Source organism: Lampetra fluviatilis, chromosome 5 (assembly GCF_964198595.1).
Source record: "Lampetra fluviatilis chromosome 5, kcLamFluv1.1, whole genome shotgun sequence".
NCBI classification, from domain to species: domain Eukaryota; kingdom Metazoa; phylum Chordata; class Hyperoartia; order Petromyzontiformes; family Petromyzontidae; genus Lampetra; species Lampetra fluviatilis.
In genome coordinates this window covers 19,011,778-19,036,074 of record NC_136279.1, presented here as the reverse complement: position 1 = coordinate 19,036,074, position 24,297 = coordinate 19,011,778, and the positions used below count along the sequence as shown (strand labels likewise).

At 50.8% G+C, this 24,297-nt stretch overlaps 2 protein-coding genes across 4 annotated transcripts in view; one reads left to right on the top strand and one right to left on the bottom strand.

Annotated features, from left to right (window-relative positions):
- JOSD1 (Josephin domain containing 1) overlaps window positions 1–24,297 on the top strand; it is a 92,363-nt gene that overhangs the window by 44,958 nt on the left and 23,108 nt on the right. The window contains exon 1 of one of the 2 annotated variants that reach the window (XM_078857094.1): window positions 19,608–19,692. The exons of the other annotated variant lie outside the window; for it this stretch is intronic. The gene's annotated coding sequence lies outside the window, so the exon portion shown is untranslated. Of the gene's footprint in view, window positions 1–19,607; window positions 19,693–24,297 lie in introns of those variants that run through there. 2 annotated transcript variants of the gene reach the window in all.
- Window positions 1,092–19,401, bottom strand: GTPBP1 (GTP binding protein 1). Of its 2 annotated transcripts, XM_078857086.1 has the most exons (12): window positions 18,475–19,401; window positions 16,012–16,123; window positions 14,781–14,961; window positions 13,005–13,353; window positions 12,129–12,252; window positions 10,938–11,197; window positions 9,153–9,335; window positions 8,464–8,599; window positions 6,905–7,083; window positions 5,293–5,505; window positions 3,903–3,932; window positions 1,092–1,957 (listed from the first exon to the last, which is right to left on the bottom strand). In XM_078857086.1, the coding sequence occupies exons 1-12, from the start codon at window positions 18,577–18,579 to the stop codon at window positions 1,874–1,876; spliced, it is 1,956 nt and encodes a 651-aa protein (XP_078713212.1). In that variant the 5' UTR covers window positions 18,580–19,401; the 3' UTR covers window positions 1,092–1,873. The 2 variants fall into 2 exon arrangements, with proteins under 2 accessions (XP_078713212.1, XP_078713213.1); XM_078857087.1 differs by lacking the exon at window positions 3,903–3,932.

The window sequence follows — 24,297 nt, the reverse complement described above, 5'->3', positions numbered from 1 at the left end:
CAGCAAGGCCCGACGGCGCCGCAGTGGCGAGATGTCATCTCCCTCGCCTCTGGTATGCAGGATTTGAAGCTTTCGTGGCTGCAAGGATTCATACTCCTCTTCTTGGTTATTTCGGTAAATTCACGTAGAAGGGAAGTAATAAAATAATAAAACATAATAAAATAATTCTCACGACGTTTCGGCCACAACGCAAGCAGCCGTCCTCAGGTGAAGACCAGGTCTCCCCGACAGACCTGGTCTTCACCTGAACCAAGAAGATGAATCCCTGCAGTCACGAAAGCTTTAAATCGAAAGGATTCATACTCTTAAGTTTTTTCGGTAAAGTCACGTAGGTAAAAAAATAAATAATAAAAATAATAATAGAAATAAAATTATAAATCACGTTTCGGAGGCAACACAAGTCTCCGTCATCAGGTGGGACAGTCACAGCTAGATACAGTAAATTTAGCTGTGACGGTCCCACCTGATGACGGAGACTTGTGTTGCCTCCGAAACGTCGTGATTTACAATTTTATTTTTATTATTTTGTATTATTTACCTACGTGACTTTACCGGAAAAAAACCTAAGAGTATGGTATGTAGGAGGTCGTGGATTCGATCCCGACCCTGACCCCTTGTATATTTGGAGTTTGCATGTCTCTCTCGCTGTGGCCGCGTGGATATTTCTCCAGGCCCTCCAGTTTTCCCTTCCACATTTAGAATGAACATCACGGATTTAGATTATTTGTCCGCTACTATTCATGTCCACGTAATAAGCCACTTCGTTGACCTGTCATTTGTGGCCAGGTCGCTTCTGAAACAGAGCGATATAGCTCGGTGGGCTTTACCTGGTAAAATAAAATAAGAACAATTATATGGCAGATGAATGAGCGACGCGTGTGGCACGGAACAGAGGCCCCTTGCTGTGGTTTGTGTGCCATCGTCTTCCCCAGGGCCTCTTGCCCGACCCAATGGTCGATTCGCTCGCACGAGCCGACACCTTCGACTTGCGACACATCCATAGCGGGCAGCGGTGGAACGCAACAAATTGTACGATTGAAATATGTACCTTTTTTTTCCTTTTTATAATCCAAAATGACGTTGAAGCAGGCTTTAGGGGAAATGTCTTTATTAAGTAAAACTACGAAAACAAAACCACACGCAGCAAGCGAAAACATTTTAATTATTCATCCTGAGGCCTACAGCAACGAGCGATTGGAGGGTCAGGGGTCGTTTGGGTTCAGGTTGGCGGGGCACGGGAGTCTGGGTGAGGGGGGGGGGACCGCATGCATTCGGTGACGAGGTGAACCCTGACCATGTGATGATGTGACGGGCGAGCGAGCTGCCGCACGGATTTCCTCCGGGCTGCGGAAGAAGACTTCTCCCAACGAGACGTCACCGGTGACGGTAACGTTTTTGTTGTTTTTGTAACGCGACTCCCAAGTGGAACTTTATTTTCTCTTCTCTTTATATATTTTCAATTAAAACAATTATAAAGTTCAACGTTGCTAAAACCTTTACCTGTTCGCCGATCGATTCCGCCGTCGTTTGCGACTGCGAGCTGCGGCCGTGTGTTTTTTTCTCTCTCTCTCTCGTGTCTACGCGAGAAATTTTCTTTCGATACTTCCCCCCTCCACCCCAGCGATATTGGATAATTGTTGAAATGTCACACACCTAACGTTTAATTAAAAACAACACGGGCGTTTTTACACGTTCTCTTCTGCCCGTCGTGCGCGCGATACGAGAAAGAAAGCGGGGGCTTGTACGCGACCAGGCAGGCATGGCGGCCACGGAGGTATGGAAAAAGGGGGGGGGGGGGGGGCTCCTCTGTTGCCTTGACAACGAGAGGAGGCGCGCGGGGGGGGGGCGTGGGCGGGTACCAGGAAGGACCCCTCTACGAGGTGACCTGCACGGCCGTCTGGGATGCCTGCTTGCCTCGCTGCCGTTGACCTCCCCGCCGTTTTCCGCTGCCCCTTCCCTGTGGTGGACAGACAGACGGACGGACAGACAGACAGGTGTGAACAAACGCCAGCGAGCGCGCACATCGACGCGCGCACGAAACACTCCGGTGCACGTGAACACACGACGTAGTTTCATGCGTGAACACGAGCGACTGCGTAAGCAACCAAATATATGTTTAGGAAATTAAACAAGTGACAACAGAGGTGCCGTGATCCATATTTGTCATTGGGCTAGGCATAGCAGTACCCTTACCCAAAAACAAATATGGATAATAGTATTTGCTCAAAAGTTCCACCCCTGTTTATAGACATATATACGATGCCAGGGCAAGTGCTTCATAATACATTTTTGGGGTCCCATCAAAGAATGCGTGTCGTAATCCTCCTCCACACCTTACACGGCCGACTGATAAAAGTCGTCGCGTGAACAAACGTGCCAACTTATTACTGATTCAGGGGCACACTTGTGTTGGAACTGCCTGACGACGCTGGTTGCAACACCGCTGCTGCTGAAGCAGCAACTGGCAACGTTTGGATGGTGCACGACGCACATTTTGCTTACGCAATCTGACCCAAAAATAAATTATGCATCATTATATTGGCCTCAAAAGTGTGCGCGTAAAATTTAGGGAAAGTGCTGTTCGCGAGCACCAGGCAGGCCACGCCGTAAAGTGATCGGTGGGATCCGCACACAAGTACATCTAACCATCATCATCTCGCCAGTGCTGATATTCAATAATTGTTTTCCACTATGCCGACCTGGGGGAAGCCCATATAAGTGTCAAATGCCAATAGCCAAGAACCAGGAGTTAAACCCCAGCCGCTGGGGTTTCAGGTCAGTGCATGTCGAAACGCGACACGAACGTCAAAGTGTAAAGACGCCGTACACTACATAACGTCGGCTGTATTGGCAAATTCACAATGCACCCACGAGTTTCCGTGTAAATACACTTCCCTGCATGTGTCCGTGTGTAAACACACACTGTGCAACGCGTGTCCGTGTGTATGAGCACACTGCACGTGTCTATGTTTATACCCACTACCCCACGTGTATCTGTGGGGCGCGAGAGGGGAGCCAAGGTGGGGAGATGTTTTAACTACCTCACCTGATAATAGGGGTTTTCCCCTTTTATCTGGCAACAAAACTGAAACCTTTTTACAAGGATTCATGTCTGCATTAACCACAATACTTGCAGTCAAAATGCAAACAAAAAAACACGCTATGATAATATATGGCGTCCTCTGGTCGAGCACCAATTGGGTCGAGGCTCAAAAGAAAGCCGTCCCTTGGTGTGGACCAATCAGTTTCAAGGACAATGCATATATTATCATAGTGTGTTTTTTTGTTTGCATTTTGACTGCAAGTATTGTGGTTAATGCAGACGTGGATCATTGCAAAAGTTTCAGTTTTGTTTCCCGAAAAAAGGGGGAAAACCCTATTATTATATTTTGGTACTGGCAAAGGAGGTCTAATGATGTAGATACCTCACCTGGTATACACGGTTCGATTCCCACCCTGACGCCTGTATATTTGGATGTTCTCCCCGTGGTCGTAGCGATTTTTCTCCGGGGTCCTCCAGTTTTTCCCTCCACATTTAGAATCAACATCACGCGTTTAAGAGTATTTGGCTGCTATAAATTGCCAAATGATAAACCGCTTCTTTAAGCTATCATTCGTGGCCAAGTCGCTGATGAAAAAGAGCTACATAAATAGTGCAGTGGGCCTTACCTGGTGAAATAAAAAGGTGTGTGAACGTTCACACACAACACGTGTCTGTGTGTGTTAACACACACGACACCACCTGCATCTGTGTAAATACACTAACCCCCCCCCCACACACCTGCATTATCTGCGCAGTGTAAACGCACAAAACTCCGCGCGTCACGCTCTCGGACAAAGGGCGAGCACTTTTGTGAGCGAGCGCACGTGCTGAATCGAGACGTCACATTCACAACCATCACCTTCTCCTTGTCTGCCTCCTCTCCTTGTGACTGCATAAGGGGGTGTGCAAGGGGGAGTGGGTGGGGGGGGGAGAGGAAGGCAAAGCATAGTGGCAGGATCAGAGTGCAAGACCCCCAGAGAGCGAGAGAGAGTGGAGAGAGCAGGAGAGCTGCACCAACAACAACCACCATTCGCCATGCACACATGCACACACGATAACGCACAGCAGGATGTACATTAGTACACACACACAAGCACACTTCTACACACACACACAACAGCTGCCATTCGCCACCAAACAGCGATGACGTCACCCCGGCGCTTGTGCCAGGCTGTCCACTCTAAGGCCACGTGGAGTGTCGAACGCCGCTGGAAGAACCCGGTGCCTTGGGTTGACTGACTGAGATGACTGGTAGATAAGCTGCACCACTCGCAGATACACCTCCACTCACAAACTACTGGCCACAAATGATAGCTCAACATCGTGACTCATCATGTGGAAATGTATAGCAGCCGAATGCTCTTAACGCATGTTTCTGAATGTGGAGGGAAAAATCAGAGGACTCGGGAGAAAAATCCACGCGACCCATGGGGAGAGAGACACGCAAACTCAAAATATACAGGCGTCAGGGTCGGGATGGAACCCGCGACCTCCTGTATACCAGGCAAGGTAGTTGACATCTCCTAGCCACCGTGGCGCCCAGAGTTTAATCCGGGTTTCTCAAGTTGAATGAGCGGATGGTCTCAGCCCGCTCACCAATGACTGCACGACAAAACCACCCCCCTCCCATCCAGCTTCATTCCAGCTCTGCGATTTAACAGAAAAGTCTGTCCCATGCGACGAGGCCTCTTTGCGGGGCGTACGAGAGGTGAGCCCCTACAGAGTGGGAATTAGACGTCGACCGAAGAGCGACTTCACGAGTGGTTACAATGGACGTTCTCTTAGAGACCCATTCTCCGACACAGGGTTGTGCGCTGCTAGCTGCCGAGTTCCAAATAAACCATTTGTTTTTTAATCGCTAAACTTTGGCTGTAAGGATCGTCCTTCAACTGATCAGGCGATGGAATTGATTGAACGGATAATAATGAGAATAACAATCGGCGCGTTAAACGCTCACGTTACAACAGTTTCGATTGCTCGGCTACGCGAGACGCTGCAGGGTTCCACGACAAAAAATGTGGCCAGATCGATCATCACGCGGCCTAACTTCCCCCCCAAAAATAATTAATCATGAATCAGTCTACTTATTGACTCATGACATAACACTGGCACAGTGCCAACGCATACCGACCGAATCCTTTTGAGAACGACAACAGACTAACAAGAAGCACAGACGGACCGAGCGCCACACTCGCACCAGGGCCCGGAGTCGAACCCCGCGCGCCTGCGCCGGTTTCCCCGCGGCGCACCTGTGTTCCCTGTGCCGCCACCTGCGCCGTCGCGTCCTCCAACGACGAGGAGGCTCCAGCCTCGGCGCCGGCGTCACCAGCGGCCGCCCCCGGCGTGCCCGACGCGGCTCCGTGCTGGCCCGCGTTGGTGCCGAAGCCTCCCTTCTTGCTGGGCTGCATCTTCACCTGCTGCGTCTTCATGTTGGTGGGCGCCGTGTTGACGCTGGAGATGAGCTGGCGCACGGGGTTCGGCAACCCAAACACAACAGGAGCGGCAATTTGTTTTGTTGTTGTTCGAATTCGGTAAAAAAAAAAACACCATCAATATTTCAAGAGCCGCCAACGCACGCGAATACGAGGCGGTGGTCGCAAAACAGTCCTTCGTGAGAAGCGTGCGGCACCAGAGCCGCAGGTTGCTGACCCCTGCCCACGGTAAACTAGACTTCCATGGTAAACTGGACTTCCATGGTAAACTGGAATTTCATGGTGAACTGTACTCCCATGGTGAACTGGACTTCCATGGTGAACTGGACTTCCATGGTGAACTGGACTTCCATGGTGAACTGTACTCCCAAGGTGAACTGGACTTCCATGGTGAACTGGACTTCCATGGTAAACTGGACTTCCATGGTGAACTGTACTCCCATGGTGAACTGGACTTCCATGGTAAACTGGAATTTCATGGTGAACTGGACTTCCATGTTGAACTGTACTCCCATGGTAAACTGGACTTCCATGGTCAAGGGTCGGCAACCAAAACAACAAGAGCCATTTTTGTTTCGAATTTCGGAAGCCGCACTGCAGTCCTTAAAGAGCCTGCGGCAACCATCGTCATTGTCGTCATCAGAATGCTTTCGCTACCATCGAGCACATTTACAGCATGTCCCAACGCGGTAGATGAGTTCCTTCAAAGTGCCGCGTCAAGCGAAAAGCGCGCCAAGCGCCAAACTGTTTCCCCGTAAGTAATATTACGATAAAGTTTTCGAAGATACGATATGCTGTGCGCACACAGCGAGATGGCGGGACAAATAGCTGTGGGTACGCCGCCGCGTTACTGTATCATTCCGCGTACTGTATGACTGTACCACTCAGCCACGCGGCTCAAGAAAGTAGTTTGCAGTCTGCCGCTCAAAAACCGCGCTACAACGTGGTAAGCGTTGCGCGTTATAACGGGGCGCACTCTGCGTTGTGCGAAAAGTGTTCCCGAATGGAAGAACCGCGTTACAGCGAAACAGCGTTGTGTGAACAGCACGTATTAAGCGAGACTTCAGGCAATATCTGTTTACAATATAATTCAATCTCCCAGGACGATGCGTACGATGCGTACGTAAATACCACCCTTAAAATATTGTTGGGGCAAGTGCTGATAGCGAGTACCTACGAAGGACAGCACGGCACATGAGTGGGTTGAGTGGCCAGCGCCACGCCTGACCCCCTTTGTCTCCCTCGTGGCCATGTTTACACACCGCACCAGGTACTCATTTGAGGCCGAGTCGACCTAGGGGAGGCCCAGCACCGGTTCAGATAATCGTCACTGGTGTTGGCCGTGAGCGGGAATCGAACTCGGGCCGCCGGGTTCGTAGCGCAATAGCGCTCACCACTACACTACACACGCACGCACGTGCGCGCGTACTTTGGTGATGGTGCCCACGGCTTTCGTGCGTCCCTCCCGGAACACGAGGCGGGTGTCCGGGTGCAAGAACTCGGGGCTCTTAATGAAGCGGAAATGCACGTTGGCCTTGTCGCCCGTGCGCAAGCAGTCGCGGCTCATGCCCAGGATCGTGGCCGTCTGCCGGATGCTCCCACAGTGCACTGCATGGGGCAGGTGGGGGGGGGGGCACAGGGAAAGGGGGCAGAGGACCATGGCGGAGAGGCAAAACAAAACATCCGAGTCAGATTTGGCACGGTACATGAAATACAGAATTTAATATCTGGTACAAAAGATGTATTACCGAAGCTATCAACAGAAGCTGTGTACAGGGTTAACTGCACATGTAGTAAATGTTATGTTGGGCAAACAGGACGAATGATCAGCACGTGACTAAAAGAACATCAGAGAAATATTAAATTCTCCCAAATGCAACTGTCAGCAGTTGCAGAACACACGTGCCAACAAGGACACTCAATTGATTTTGATAATGTGGAAGTTTTGTGCAAAACTAGCTACTACTGGCCAAGACTAATTAGAGAATCTATCGAAACTGAAAGAAAACAAAATAAATTATTTCATTTATTTTCTTTCTCTGTGACTTTACTGAAAGAACCAAAGAGTAAATAAAAATAACTTTAACCGTTCGGATAGCTACCGTCTTAGTGCTGCGTGGAAGCGAATCATCAAATAATACATTATTTAAATGCATGCCTACAAAGGGCAGCGTACTGCAATAGGGATTACCGTTGGTACGGCTATTTTAATAAACACAATAGACAGGAAGGACAAGTTAAAAGGACTCGCATAATGCACATGCATCATGTAGTTGACTCAGTAATCCCGCGCCCCCCCCCATCATTGTGCAAGAGCGCAGAAAGGTCAACACATCTACGCCTCTATATAACGAACGAAACAGTAAGAGACTTCTCCACAAATCTGGCTGTCGCCTGATGAAGCTAGTTGTAATTACTAGCGAAACGTCGTACTCAGTTTGTAAATGTTGTGGCTTGCCTCTCCAACACACCGGTGTTCTGTACTAGTATACTACACTATACACTACTATACACTACACTATACACTACACACTAGTGCTGTACTAGTGACGAATTGGCCACGTTCTGTTTACGTGACAACCCTTACGAGTTGGCTGTGTTGGCTGGTGGCGGGTTTTAACGACACATTTATATATTTATGCGATCTAACCCAAAAACCTCTATTCTGGATAATATTGGTCGTGAAAGCCTACGTGTTAAACCTTAAAAGGGGGTGTGGGGGGTGGAGGGGGGGGGGCGTCGCGGCGGCAATGAGGGAACGCAAACGATGACGAGAGCGGCATCGTGAATTGCAGACAAGACCGTGACGGAATAATAAACGTCGCTTGCGGGGCCGTAACCAGCCCGTAGGCTGTGTCCAACCTGCAGGCCGCATCCAGCCATAGGGCGTGTACAGCCTATAGGCCGTAGATTCCCCACGCCTGGCTCTAGGGCGATGGTTGCTGACTCAGAGTCCCTGCGACCATCGTCACAAACGACGCCACCCACCCATGGCCTGGTAGCGTGGGCTGATGGTCGTCGGATGGTGGAGGACCAGGATCTCAGCCTCGAACTCCCAGTAAGCCTGAGGGTTGACGCGTGGTGACACCATCACCATGCCCTTGCGGATCCACGCACGCTTGATCTGCGTAGGCAACGAAACGCAGACCGCGAGCGGCGCCAGGGGGCGGCGCGTTAACGATGGCGGGAGCGGTGGCGCAGCAGTTCACTCACCGGCGCTTTTCATTCTGAATTCAAAAACCAGGACCCACAGCGGTTTGCTCGCAGAGGGCTCAAACAGTCTCTCCCTGGGCTCAGTGGCTACGACACGGCCATCGTGACCCAGACCGCAGAGCCACCCATCCACCCCGGTGACCTAGCCCTTTGTCTGCCGAACTGTTGCACTCTCGTCGGTTAAATCTCGCGGTTTGGTCCCGGCAATTGCCCAAAATAAATCCGCTCGTCCCCTTGCCCGGTCGCAAGAAAAAAAGCCATCTCGGCACCTTTGACAAGGCCATTGTGAATCCCCTCCACCCCCCCCTCCACCCCCCCCTCCACCCCCCTTCCACACCCCCCTTCCACACCCCCCTTCCACCTCCCCCTCCACCCTCCCCCCCTTCCACCCCCCCCTCCACCACCCCCCCTCCACCCCTCCCCCCCAACCCATCCGACACGAGCCTTGGCGGCCGCTACGTTACCTTCTTGAGGGCGAAGGAGGCGGTCTGCCCGCCGCGCACCTCGCGCACCGGCATGCGCTTGCGGTGGATGCTCTTGACGGCGATGGCCGTGAAGGCGCCCAGCGGGTCGGGGCCCAGCAGCAGCGTGTCGTTGAGTCGGATGAGGCCTCGGAGCACCGTGCCTGACACCACCGTGCCCACGCCCTGGAAGCGCAGCGGCGGTGAAATCAGGATATAGAAAGGAGTGATCCTTTCTGCGCGTGCTCATGCGTGCAGTCCAAAAGAAAGGCGCACACGTATTAGGACAGCTTTCAGATGACGCTCGCGACAGATACGTTTCCTCCGTGGCCGGGAATCTAACTCGGGTGGCCACGTTTGTGACCCATTAGGAGAGCCGCCCAGCTTCCACTCCACTACACGCACACGAAGACAGAGATCCCCCGCGCAGCCTACAAAGGCTGCTGGAGCAATTGTTTGCGGACACCAATTAAGGCCGGCACGGCGCACGAGGGAGTGGCGCGGCCAGAATCCACACCCGGCCGTCGTTGGACGATGGTTGCCGGAGTCACTGTCGCTGCTGTTGTCAGCACGGAGGCCCTGGATCGGTTCAAGATATCCACTCGCCACCGATGTTAGGAATCGTTAGCCCTTCTCGCAGACGACATTCACCTGTAAAACACGGAGCTCTGAATATAGCACAAATACCTAATTATCATCATGATTGGTTGGGCTAGGCCAGATAATGTTTGTCGTGTAACCCTCTACCACCTGACAGAGAAACAAATTAAATTGCCATGTGTACAAGCGTTTAAACACGTCAAAGCGTTTTAACGTATGTATATTTAACTTCTTTCACACCACCGTACGTAGCTAAATATGCTAATCGGAGGTGCGGGGGGAAGCACAACAAACTAAACACAAAAAGCAGTAAGGCCGAGTATTTTACGGTTAATACGCCTGCAGTGTTAACCAGGGCAGACTCCCGGCTTCGAACCGCCAAACTCTGCGACAATCAGCAAAACGGGCTCCCGCTGGACCACATTACCGCCCCCAAATTAACCATTGAAATTGTATTAATTCTAATTTTATTCATGACATTGGCTGCGAAAACCTACTACGTGTTACGTACTAAATAGATGTTAACTACCTCGCCTAGTATGCATATATATTTGCAGTTTGCATGTCTCTCTCTCCCCATGGTCGCTTGGATTTTTCTCCAGGTCCTCCGGTTTTTCCCCTCCACATTTAGAACCAACGTCACACGTTTACAGTAATTTGGCCGCTTTACATTTCCACGTAATTACAATAAGCTGCCTCGTTGACCTATCACATCGCGAGTGGCAAAGTTCGCTTCTGAGAAAGAGCTACACAGCTCAGGCCTTACCTGGTAAATAAAAAATAGTTTTTTTTAGAGTTCATTTGACAAGCTTGGAAATTATATAAACAGCATAGTAGTATGCAACTGCCATTCTCTGCATCGTATGTGACTGCACCACGCGACTTTTGCCACTGAAAGGTACACTCCGTGCGCTATCATCGCATGTAGCCAGATCGCTTCTGAAAAAATTGCCACAACGCTCAGTGGGCCTTACTTGGTAAAATAAATAAATTGTTCAGTTTTAAAAGTAAACGATAGTGATCCGAAAGCATGACATCGCTTCCGTACTTTTCCTGCCCCCCCCCCAAAAAAAACTGATGTCACAGCGGGAATAGGGCAACGGCGTCGCTTTCTCTGGCGCAAGGGGTGTTTAAAATCCGTGCTAAAAATATAAACCAGTTGATGGTTTAGTTTTATGCTCGCGTTACCGGCACAGAGTAGGTGTCGTCGATCTGGAACTCGGCGGGCTCGGCCTCGCTGAAGCCCATGCGCGCCGACAGGAGGTTGAGGAACATCTTGAGCAGGTCCAGGTTCTCGCCGCTCACGTTGGAGATCTGGAAGATGGGGCAGATGCGCTCCGACGTGAAGTTGGTCGCAGTCACCACCACGTCGTCCCGCGTCTGCACCAGCACTGGGATCTTGCGGCAACCGGGTGACTTCAGCAGCCTCTGCAGCAGCTTCAGCGTGTCTGGTGCCGACGACGATGATGATGGTGACAGTGGTGATGGGAATTGGAAGAGGGGGGAGGAAGAGGAGACAGAGGTCAGGTTGTGATTGGACGTGAAGCGGCAGCTGCAGGAGGATTAGGAAACCTTCTTCTTGGGAGGAAGTACCCGTCCCGATATTTCAGCTTGCTTCACTGTTGTACTTCAACTTCATTTTGGTAACCCACTCTTACAAATGAGGCTGTGAATACCTTCAATAGTCTGTTATTGCGACGTGCATTCCCACTTTAGAAATTGTGCATACAATTTAGCGTTTTTTTTTTCAAGAACGCGAAACGTTAAACTCTACGAGGAAATGTTCCCCAATTCGTCAGCAACGTATGTATGTATATACACGGTACAATGCATAATGCGGCAAAGTTATAGCGGAGGATACTTATGCACAAATTACGGACCCCTTGTCAATCCACGGCTGGTTGAAGGCATCCCCACACTGTATCGGTGATTCAGGGGTTGTCTGACCGTACCACTGAACACGCGCGACACGTTTAACAATCATTAAGCTACATAGCTCTTTTTCAGAAGCGACCAGGCCACAAATGATAGCTCAATGAAGTGGCTTATCACGTGGAAATTTATAGCAGCCAAATACTAAACACATGTTAAGTCTAAATGTGAAGGGAAAAACCAGAGGACCCGGAGAAAAATCCACACGACCACAGAGAGAACATGCAAACTCAAAATATACAGCAGGTCGTCAGGGTCCGGATCGAACTCAAGACCTCCTGTATACCAGGCGAGGTAGTTAACATCTCACCACCGTGGCGCCCACGGTGGCGTAATGTTATCTCTGCATTCGAATGGAGAAGCTTGGGCAAACAAGGAAGGGAATGACGACTGGAGTTGTTTTTATAACACTCTGCCCCAACCCGGTCGCGAGGTCACGAGTGGCACCTTGCAGCACATTGGGCGGGCACATGTCGATCTTGGTGACGACCACGAACACGGGGACGTTGAGAGCGAGCGCGAGGCCCAGGTGCTCCTTGGTCATGCCCACGATGCCCGCGTTGCTGCCCACCTGGTGCACGCGCGGGCAGGGCAGGAGGAAAGACAGGAGGGGGGCAACGCGAGCGGTCAATGTCAGAGATCTATCTTCTTGGTTCTATTTATTTTTATTATTTTATTACTTCCCTTCTACGTGACTTTACCGAAAGAACCAAGAAGATGAATCCCTGCAGTCACGAGAGCTTTAAATCGAAATGTCAGAGATCGATACGAGCACACGGTGTGAACAACCTCCAACCCTTGGACCGCACAGCAACACGTCTGCCGGCTTCCATCGTATAAGTCTGTGGATGTCTATGCAATTCGATGAATCTGCACACGAGTCCGTATCTCAACCAACGGACCACAGAGCAAGTCACTGTTCGCCCCCTCCATCGCATCACTCCAAGCACAACGGATACCCCCCTCTATCCTTGTGCCCAAAGAAAAAGGTCCCCCATATCGCCTTTGACAGACTGTTGGGGCAAGTGCTGTTAGCGAACACCTATGAAGGCCAGAACGGCACAAGAGGGGGTGAGTGGCCAGTACCACGCCTGATCAACTTTGTCTCGCCAGTGGCGATGTTTACACGCCACACCAGGTACTCATTTGAGGGCGAGTGGACTTCGACGAGGCCCGAGAACGGTTCAGATAACCGTCACTGGTGTCGGCCGTGAACGGGAATCGAACCCGTGTCATAGGGTTCGTCGCATGACGCACCAACAACTGCGCCACCGTTCCCCCCCCCAACATACACGCGCACGTGTGTACGTGTGTGCATCTCACCATGAGCATGCAAAAGTCGGGCAGGTGACCCGTCATGCCAAACACCGTGGTCTTCAGGTACTTTTCGTGCCCCGCCAGGTCGATGAAGGTGATGACCTTGGAAGACTTCTCGCAGATGCGTGTCCAGTCGAGGCCGCTGGCATGCGCGTCGGGCTTGTTCACCACGTTGCCGGCGCTGTCGAAGCCCAGGATGTCGTTGCCGACGCTGCTCGTCCTGCCCGACTCCATCTCGTGCTTGTGCCGGAAGAGCTTCTGGCGCGCGAAGCCACGGCCGTTGTCCAGCTCGCCGTGGGTCAGCACGCCCAACAGCGTCGACTTCCCCGCGTCCACGTTGCCCACCACCGCCACCCTGACCATTGGGGGGCGGGAAGGTGGGGGGGAGGGGGGGTCAAAGTGAGGTCGCGGGGGTAGGGAAGAGAGAGGAGTGGTCACAGAGGTGGGCAGCGGCAGAGGTCGCAACCGGGTACCTGATACCCCTACTCTACCCGATACCCGGCTACCCGTACCCGGCCGGGTACCGGTACGGGTACCCGTTTGCGACCCTGGTGCGGCCGGGTACGGGTACGGGTAGGCCGTGAGTCACTGGTGAGTAACCGTTTGTCACTCATTTCGGGTAGGGTACGGGTACGGGTAGGGAACGGGTACCCGTACCGGGTACGGGTACGGGTACCCATTTGCGACCCTGGTGCAGCCGGGTACGGGTAAGGAATCAAAACCCGTTTGCGACCTCTGGGCAGCGGCGATTGGAGGAATGGTCACGGAAGGCAAGAGGGGATGTCACGGTGAGGGAGTGGTATGATGGGGAAGTGGGGAGGGTGAATGGGGGGGGGGTCGTCATGGAAGGAAAGGGGTGGTAATTACAGATAGTCATGGGAAGGGGAGAGAATTGACACGTGGGGGGGTCAGTGGAGTGGTTAGAGCCACAGAGGAGCATGAGGAGGCAAAGAAAGTGGTCACGTGGGGTTCCGGGGACTAGCGGTTGTGGTGGGGGGGGAGATTTGGGTGGAAGAGGGAGGGAGGTTGGTTGGTGCTTCCTCTTTCAACCAAGTGATATCGCGGTGTCTCATCTAATCTCTCCGCTAACACACATCTCCGTGAAATCAGAAAACAGCCTCGCACAGCACGGCGTTTCGAAACAATCGAGCACACGGTCGAGGATTTCAGCGCGGGCTGGAGCATGCTGTTGGGCAGCGTGGAGACATCCCTGAGGCTTGTGGTTAGAGGTGGGGGGGGGCGGCACTGCGATCGCTGGACACAAAAGGGGGCATTCCTGTGGTTGTGTGGTTAGAAGAGGGTGGTACCACCGTTTTGTCGTTCGAGGAGCAGTGCAGTTGTGGAGAGGCAAGTCTCATCCATTGCAGTTCTGCACCGATGGGGGTCATTCCTGCAGTTTCACCATGGTTTGCAATATTTTAACTACCTCGCCTGGTATACAGGAGGTCGTGGGCGCGATCCCAAACCTAATGTCTGTATATTTAGAGTTTGTATATTCTCTCTCCCCGTGGTCGCGTGGATTTTTCTCCGGTTTCTCTGGTTTTTCCCTCCACATTTAGTTTATGGAGCAATTTGGCTGCCATACATTTCCACGTGATAAGCCACTTCGTTGAGCTAGCCAGCTCGCTTCTGAAAAAAAAACTACACGGCTGAGTGGGCCTTACCTGGTAAAATAAAACATTATTTTAATAGTTTAGTTGTGCAGAGGCTGTGAAGCTCCGTGGTCAGCAGTGGGATGAGGGGGTCGGCGTGATGGCGCGACCCGTCGTTCGCTTGACCCACCTGACCTCCAGGAAGTCGTTGTCAGCCACGTTGCGCCGGACGAGGTACTCGCGCGCTCGCCCGCCCGGCTCGGAGCGCTCGCGCAGCAGCACGATCTCGGCATCGCACTGCCCCGCCATGCCCTCCAGCGTCGCCGCTGACGCCACCATGTCGTCCTCGCCCAGCCCGTACTCTCCGCCATCTGCCGGTGAGGGCGGGGGGGGGGGGTGATGCAGCAGCGCACGTGTGAGTGTGTTGCGTTGACACGTACGCGGTGAATGCATAAAGTGGTGTTCTTTCATTGCAAGGTCTGCGGGCCACTGGCGGCCCCTGATGTGCGCCCCCCCCCCCCACTACACCAAACACAAATTGTGAAAACACCCACATCGTGCTGTGAAATCCAACGGTTTCAAATGTGTGGCGGCCCTCACAGCGATATCTTATCGGCAAAGGTGGCCCCCCTCTGAAAAATTAGTGAAGAACACTGGCATGAAGCAATTATCAGGCCTCGGCTTACAGACCTTAGGCAAGAACATGGTGACCACCGCCACCTCACCCTGTGTCCGGTCAGCCAGTGACGAGCAACTCACTACACTTCAGAAACCGGTTTAAACCTAAGCGGATAAAATCTGGATTCGAACTTACGACCTCTGTTGTGCCAGCCCAACATCTCCGACACGCTATCCACCTGCTGAGCCACCAGGCCATCTCTCATTTCCCTAACTCAGCCATTAATTTATTGCCCGCCAACTGACGCCATCCTTTAACGCCCGTCCCAAAATTGTCATGCCCTGGTGCACAATTCTAGCGAGGGCTGCTTGATCCAACAATCTCTCTACGAGTCTGTTGGGGAAAAAAATAATCCACTTGTGTGCGCAGGTCTTAATAATCGACTAATATTATCTTAAATTTCGATTTAAAGCTTTCGTGACTGCAGGGATTCATCTTCTTGGTTCTTTCGGTAATGTCACGTAGAAGGGAAATAATACAATAATAAAAATAAAACATAATAAAATAATTCTCACGACGTTTCGGCCACAACGCAAGCAGCCATCCTCAGGTGAAGAACAGGTCTGTCGGAAAGACAGACACTGTCTTTCCGACGTGACTTTACCGAAAGAACCAAGAAGATGAATATTATCTTTGCAATTATACGGCTAACTTAGCACAAAACGAACCCTCTGGCAACAATCGGTGAACGTGCTACCGCCGGGCCGTGTCATCGGGCCCGACTTGCGAGTACCGGACTCACCACTGCCCTGCCCGATGACGTAGATGGTCTCGCCCTGGCCCTCGGAGAGACGCTCTCGCAGCTGCTGCAGTAGGCGCTCGTACTGCTCTGTGTCGGGGCTCACCAGCGCCAGCTGATGCACGTGGACACACGGACACACAGACAGACACGTGGTGTGAGAGGTAGACGTGGGCACACAAAGACATTTTACGTGCTATGAATTAAGGCCATCGGTCAAAACGTCGCAGATTATATATGTTTCCTTTGAAGGCCGCAGTGTTAACACGTTGACGGAGTGTGTTGAACTTTGGTGTTAAAATTTGATTTTGGGACTTCTAACCCCCATACTAAACGGGGGGGGGGGGGGACAACCACCGATGATAACATTAAAAGTTGTTTATAAAAAAAAACATAGAAACAAGGGAAGCAGAACAAGTGCTCGAGAGAATAACTCGACGTAATGACGATACTGCTGTTGCTGATGGGATACGATGGTCGGCATTTAATGACACCAAATTACGTGGCGATTGCTGCTGCTGCTGCGTTGTCAGTGGTGCACAAGCAACAACAAACCTCGACACAACACGGTCGTCAATAACACCGTGGCCCTAAAAGGTCACAAATAATATATGTGCATTATAAATAAATACGGCTGATCTTCCATGCTTGTGCCCACTTTTACGTATTTGTTTCGGAACAATGTTGTTGAACGAGAAACGTGTTTATAATTGCTCGCGATCACTGATAGCCAGAGGGTTCGAGTGGCTGGCGGGGTTAGTGACTGTGTTGACGAGCAAAGAACCCTGGTTCGATTGCCCATTCATACGAATATCACCCAAACCATTATCGACCATCGTGCCCTGGAATGTGTAGCGTGTCGATCATTATTTTTGAAACGCCACACGAAAGAAGAACAAGATAACAATCGAATAGGGACGTTAAGGGTACGGCGTTGAAAGTTCATAGGGAAGTCAACTTTGACACTCGGCCACACACACACACGGAAAATGTACCGGATGTTAGCTGTGTATGATGTGTCACTGACTTAAATGTACGTATGTATGTTGAACTTCATTCGCACCGTACGTAGCCAACCGTGCTAATCGTAGATGCGGGGGGGGGGGGTGTGAAAGACCACAAAACTAAACATACATCAGCTGTTCGTTTGAACAGGGTTTACAGCTATGGCATAGCTGTGAACGTTAGCAACACGCCGTGAAAGAATGTTCATTCAACGCGGTGCCACGTTGTTTCGTTTACTTTGTAACTTTATTACAACCCAAAACAACAACAACGTCACCACCAAGTTGTTGCGACGTCACCACCAAGTTGTTGCAACGTCACCACAAAGTTGTTACGACGTCACCACAAAGTTGTTGCGACGTCACCACCAAGTTGTTGCAACGTCACGACACCTCTTGTGCTGTTGTCGGCGAGATGCACATCAAGGCCACGTGAAACTGAATATCCCCACGTGTTGGCCCAAATTCGACACGTAGCCGACACCTCGACTTACATAACTGTATACAAAGATGCCCATATAGCGCTCACGAATCACGGAATGTTTGGCCAGCTGCTTGGTACACATAGAGCCATTAAAAGCGACCTGGCCACAAATTAGAGCTCAACGAAGCGGCTCATCGTGTGGACATGTCGAGCAGCCACACACACAGCACTCTCTAAACGCGTGTCTCTACATGTGGAGAGGGGGGGGGAGAGCACGCACACTACAAATGCTACATCACAGGAGTAAGGGTCGGGATTGAACCCACGACCTCCTGTATACCAGGCGAGGTGGTGAACATCTCGCCGATGTGTCATTTTATTCCTGCTTGGTGAGATGTTTCAGGTCTATGACAACATCACCTGAAACAGTGTTTGGTACGGACGACCACCCACACACAAACACGGTCATCATCACGTCGCTGCGAGGCTACGTTGCTGGCAATTCAACGCTTCCACCGTCAATGTTCCGCGCAGTGGGCCAGCCGTGCAGGACAGACGAGGCCAGGCGTGGGACCGACTCGTTCCCGAGGCAGGAGCCTCTCCACCACCACCACCCCCATCAACACCACCACCATCAACACCACCCCCATCACCACCACCCCCATCACCACCACCCCCATCACCACCACCCCCATCACCACCACCCCCATCACCACCACCCCCATCACCACCACCCCCATCACCACCACCCACAACCCCCATCATCACCACCCCCATCATCACCACCACCACCACCACCCCCATCACCACCACCCCCATCATCACCACCCCCATCATCACCACCCCCATCATCACCACCACCACCCCCATCACCACCACCCCCATCACCACCACCCCCATCACCACCACCCCCATCACCACCACCCCCATCACCACCACCCCCATCACCACCACCCCCATCACCACCCCCACCACCACCCCCATCACCACCCCCACCACCACCCCCACCACCACCCCCATCACCACCACCCCCATTACCTTCGATGCGAGTGTCGAGTCCGCCTCCCCATTGACCGTCTCCAGCACGCCGCTGTCCGGCGCGTACAGGTTGCTGGCCTCTGCCGCTGACCCGGGGAACTCCATCTCGGTGGTGGTGGTGGCGGTGATGGTGGTGGTGGTAGTGGTGATGGTGGTGGTGCTACCACCAGGTGCTCGCTCGCTCTTCCTCCTTCACCTCACCGACGGCGATTCACTGAAAATAAACTTGACCCCGAGTGTCGCCTTCCAACGCAGACCTGCGACCTCTAACCCCCCCGCTCCCACGATACAATCAACGTCTCTCCCCCCCCCCCCCAAACTCGCGTTGCTTCTACGACACCACAACGGGGGAATCGGTGGCAATAAATAAGTGCACCTGGGACCCGAACGACAATGGTCACGTCTGAGGTGATCGCGAAAAGCGAACGTTAAGAGCGGCTGTCACTTTCCCACGCGTCAACAACAAGTGTGACCCCCCCCCCCCCCTAAACCACTAAACAACTCAGCGCTGTTGTAATCGATGTTGTGCTCGTGTTAGTAGGAGTCGAACTGTCCCCGCGGATATCAACGGCAGCGAAATCGACGGCAGCAGTGGCCGTGCCGAGCCGGGGCCGCGCGACGAAACGAAGCCTCCGCTCGCCATTCCGACTCCAGGAGCCGCCGTCAAAAGCCTCTTCTCGTCCTCGCCGTCCGCCCCCCCCCCTGCCTCAACTCCTTGCGCTTTGACGACGCCGCGAATACCCTCTCCACCGCCGCTCTTGCCGCTCCTCAGCAGTTGCACGGCCGCGCTAAGTCACGAAGACGACGACGACGACATCATCATCATCATCGGGACGTTTCCTCGGCAGCGCGCACTGTCCGCGCTCGGTTGTGCTGACGACATCAGCCCGCAACGAACCCCGGGGTGGTGGTGGGGGGGTGGTGTGGGTGGGTGGGGGGGTCAGTGGTGGTGGTGGGGGGTGTGGTGGGTGGAGAGGCGACGTCCTGAAGCGTCGTCACACAGTGGGGAGGCCGCTGCTGCCGCTGCCCCTCCTCGCCGCGGTGCTAACGGTGTCTTTGGCGGCCATCTTGGTACTCCGGCGCGCACTGATTGGTCGGCTTCGAAGACGCGGCGTGGGAGGAGCGGGTGGGGGTTCAGATCCCGCCTCGCCATTGGTTCCTCCACACACCCCCCCGTCGTCGCTTGTGACGTCATCGGAGCAGGCAGTCAACCCCGTGGTAAGATGGCGGCGGGCGGGCGGTCGCCGCGTTGCCCCTCCTCCAATAGGGCCGCGCGACGGCGTAACGGGCAAACAGCCGCCGCCTCGCGGGTTGCGCTGATTGGTCACCGCGGGCGAACGCTCTTGTGATTGGTTCGCGGCCCAATAGGGGGGTGTGGCCTGGGGCGTGCGTGGTGTTGATTGGATGGATGGGGAGAGAGGGCGGGGGCAGAGCTGATGATCACCAATGGATTTGTCGAGCGGCGGGCGGCATGTTGACTGCGGGCGAACGCTCTTGTGATTGGTTCCGCGGCTCAATAGGGGGGTGTGGCCTGGGGCGTGCGTGGTGTTGATTGGATGGATGGGGCGAGAGGGCGGGGGATGCGGCCGCGCTGATGATCACCAATGGAGACGAAGCCAGTTGTTTCATGCCAGTTTAACACGCAGTAAGTAGGCTTTCGCGACCAATATCATCCACAATAGAGTTTTTTTTTAGTTAGCGTAAATATTTCAATTTAAAGCTTTCGTGACTGCAGGGATTCATCTTCTTGGTTCTTTCGGTAAAGTCACGTAGAATGGAAATAATAAAATAATAAAAATAAAACAATTAAATAATTCTCACGACGTTTCGGCCACAACGCAAGCAGCCGTCCTCAGGTGGAGAACAGGTATGTCGAGAAGACAGAGTCTGAATGACCTAGTGTAAATATATCAATGTGTCGTAAAGCCGCCACCACCCGACAGCCAATTTAGTAAGGTTTGTCACGATAAACAGCGTGGGTTTAACGACACATTTACGCGATCTGACCCAAGAAAACCTGTATAATGGATGTTTCATAGCTGTCAACCCATACGGGTTACCCTGTATTCTTGTACAGGGAAATTGAGTTTTCAGATCCATACGGCGTACAGCCGTTTCAATATGGGCAACATTTGTGCGCCTTTTGGCGTCATCTGGTCCAACACCATGTGAGACTAGGCTCTAAGAAAAGCTGTCTCGGGTGTGGACCAATCAATTACAAGGACAGTGCATACATTATCAGAGTTGCGTGTTTTTTGTTTGCATTCTGACTGCAGGTATTGTGATCTATGCAAACATGACTCCGTGTAAAAAAGGTGTCAGTTTTGTTGCCAGATAAAAGGGTAAAAACCCAATTATCAACATTTGTGTTGTCTATTTGTTTGTGTTTCTCCCTTGTGATGGGACTTTGTAGGATGAACGTTGAGATTTATAAGGGCACGGGGTGACCAGTAAGGTCTGAATTGGGCTGTAATAATGTAAAACGCTGATAAGGGGTTGACAGGTGTGTTGTTTACACACAATAAGCATCTTTATTTTGACTGGAAGAATCCGATTAGCTATAAAGCTCTTTTTTCACACGTGTCCTCTCGTGTACTTTGCACTCCTATTGTTTTGGACTGTTTGTTATTGCAATGTCCTTACCCGCCCCTAATGGGCATCTGTGAAAAAAATTAACCCGTAAAAACAAAGTTTTTCACTATAAATCCTTTATATGCGTGGCGGCTAGAGTCCTCTCTAATTTTTTCCTAAAAAAGTGTAAAATTTTGTAAACTTTTTTTTCACGAAAATACATTGTCACGCACAACGAGTCTGTGTGCAAAATGTCAGCTCGATTGGGTCACGGGAAGTGGGTTAAAAAAACGACCGAAAGATTTGCACGGTCGTAAGCAAGCAAGCAAGTGAACTTAATATAAAGGATTTTAAAATAGCTTGGGGGGCGTCCATAAATGACGTCACGCACCTAGGGGGGGGGGGTTCAGACATTTGTGACGATGTGTGACGAGGGGGGGGGGGTGAGAAATGTGACGTCACGTAAAAATGCGCAACTTTAAATAAATATAGACAACACGTTCTACTTAATTAAATAGACTTTTTAATAAATGTTTTCTCCTACAACATCATAGCGCAGCGCCACATTAAATACGCACTACAATGACAATAGTTTAAAGCGATTTGAAGCATGTTTTATTTTCAAAATGTTAATATGGTTTGGGGGGGGGGGCAGAGCTTTGTGATGTCATATTTGATGGGGGTATGACTTTGTGACGAGGGGGGGGGGTCAAAAATCGTCCAAAATAGCGTGACGTCATTTATGGACGGCCCCTTGAGAGCTCATCGGATTCCTCCTGTGTAAATAAATATTCTTATTCTGAACGAACAATGTGAAATACACGTTAGTAGCGCAACGTATAGGTAAGGTAAGCAAATCACAATTTTTTGAGACTTTTCTATTTACGTGGCTTTACCAAAAGACCCAAAGAATATAATAATAAACTTTTTATATCAATAAACAAACAACTTTTACCAGGTAAAGTCCACTGAGTTATAACGGTTGCTTCTTTGTCATGGATTACGGAGATATAATAAGTAAGAATAAAACCCACGTTATATACAAAGTAGCAGTAATTAGTGGCTGTATATCACTGATGAAGTTCAATAAAGGTGAAACCGTGACTGTCATGACGATTGCCATTATGCCAACAAGGCCATGTCGATGATGAACACAAAGAGTGAAAGAGTAGCACAGTTGCTATTTGGGTTAACACGGTCACGTCACTCACGAGTCACAGAGTTAACCCCATAATGGCACGTTTGCCCGATACAAATTGGCATGGTTATGTCAGCGATGAGCATAACAAGAGTGAATCCTGTACGAACACAGATGTCATCTACATCTGTGTAAGATGTGGGAGGGGGAGGGTTATTTGACTATACTTCATCATCAGTGCGGGTTGGTGAAGGCGGGAAACGTGAACTTGGAAGCGTAGAAGTACGGTACAACATTTTTCTGTACTGCCCTCTGCGGTGCACAACAAAGCCTGGCAGCTCCCTAAAACAACCCGTTAATGTATAGGAGTCACCAACCCGTGGACTATCCAGGCTTACACCTGCTTAGATTGGCCATAGCTGCTTTGCTTTGGTTACTTGGTAATTTTTGTAATTTTCAAATAACCTCTAAAAAAATGCGTTATGTGCGTCTTCTCATGTGTGTTGTCTGTGTGCCATATTCATGTGTTGTCTGTGTGCCATATTTGGGCTGGCTGATCCGGATTAAATTGTGACTGACTAATGCGCACAAACTCGCCGCACTGCGAGTTAATGCTGTGTGGAGCATTCTGGAGGGAAACCAAATATAAACAGAATTCCGTTCCGTCTCCACATTAATAAAACATATACTGTATAGTCTATACTCTTGGTTTTTTCCGTAAAGTCACGTAGGTAAAAAATTGAATTAAAATTAATAAGAAATAAAATAATAAAAATCAATTGATTTTATAGATTTGAAGCTTTCGTGACTGCAAGGATTCATACTCTTAGTAAAATAATAAAAATCAAATGATTTTTATTATTTTATATTTTTTATTAATTTTAATTACATGTTTTACCTACGTGACTTTACCGAAAAAACTAAGAGTATGAATCCTTGCAGTCACGAAAGCTTCAAATCTAGAACTGTATAGTCTATCCGCCTTTTGCATGTCTTTCTAGATCACAATGTCTTTAACAAGCCTGACCGCTGATGAGGCCCAGATTTGTCTAAACCGCTGCAGAGTTTGCTTGCTCTGGTAACATTTATTGCCAATTATTTTTAGAGACAAACCATATCTACAGTGTGAAATGACGTGACGAAATAAATGTTTTACGAATCGTATAATATTTGGGCTGATCCACGTAAATAAATTATCCGGCCAAATATGTGTTGTAAGACCCTCCACCAACCGGACACAAATTCAGTCGTCACGCGTACGAAGCGTGGCACGTGACACATTTGGCCAGATCATTTCGCGTGACCTAACTCGCGACCAACTCAATTGTGAATCATGATCATTGGTGGCGACTAAAAACCACATTAGGGGCCGTCCATAAATGACGTCACTCGATTTTGGACGATTTTTGACCCCCCCCCCCTTCGTCACACGGCGTCACAAAAAGTCAGACCCCCCCCCCCTCAAATATGATGTCACAAAGCTCTGCCCCCCCCCAAAAAATAAAACATGCTTCAAATCGCTTTAAACTATTGTCATTGTAGTGCTTATTTAATGTGGCGCTGCACTCTGATGTTGTAGGAGAAAACATTTATTAAAAAGTCTATTTAATTAAGTGGAACGCGTTGTCTAAATTTAAAGTTTCGCATTTTGATGTGACGTCACATTTCTCCCCTCGTCATACATCGTCACAAATGTCTGACCCTCCCCCCCCCCCAGGTGCGTGACGTCATTTATGTACGGCCCTTAAGTGCTTAAAGTTAAAATTAATTTAATTGGCACAGGCACCCACGGAGAGCTCTGCGGGTAGCCCTAGCCCCCACCCACCACCAGAAAGGACCCCAACTACCAGCCCCCACCCCGATGCATGACGGGACACCCCCCCCCCCCCCCGGCTAAATTTAATTATTTTCGTAATTAACTCGCGACTTTGGTTTTCTTAACCATCACCAAGATTCATCATAAGCACACGAAAAAAAAAACATTTTTAAACAAACTAAAAAAAATAACCACGCAAGTGTGGATTATCAACTTAATTGTTTACGGCTCCGCGGCGGGACGCTCAGATTGGCCGAGGTGAGTCCACGTGACCGCGTCGTCGACCAATGGGAGGCGT

Coding starts and splice junctions, on each gene's coding strand:
- GTPBP1 (XM_078857086.1), bottom strand. CDS start 18,579: ATGGAGTTCCCCGGGTCAGCGGCAGAGGCCAGCAACCTGTACGCGCCG. Junction 13,354..14,780: donor AACGACTTCCTGGAGGTCAG/GTGGGTCAAGCG, acceptor CCCAATGGTCAG/GGTGGCGGTGGTGGGCAACG. Junction 9,336..10,937: donor ACGACACCTACTCTGTGCCG/GTAACGCGAGCA, acceptor CTGCGCTTCCAG/GGCGTGGGCACGGTGGTGTC.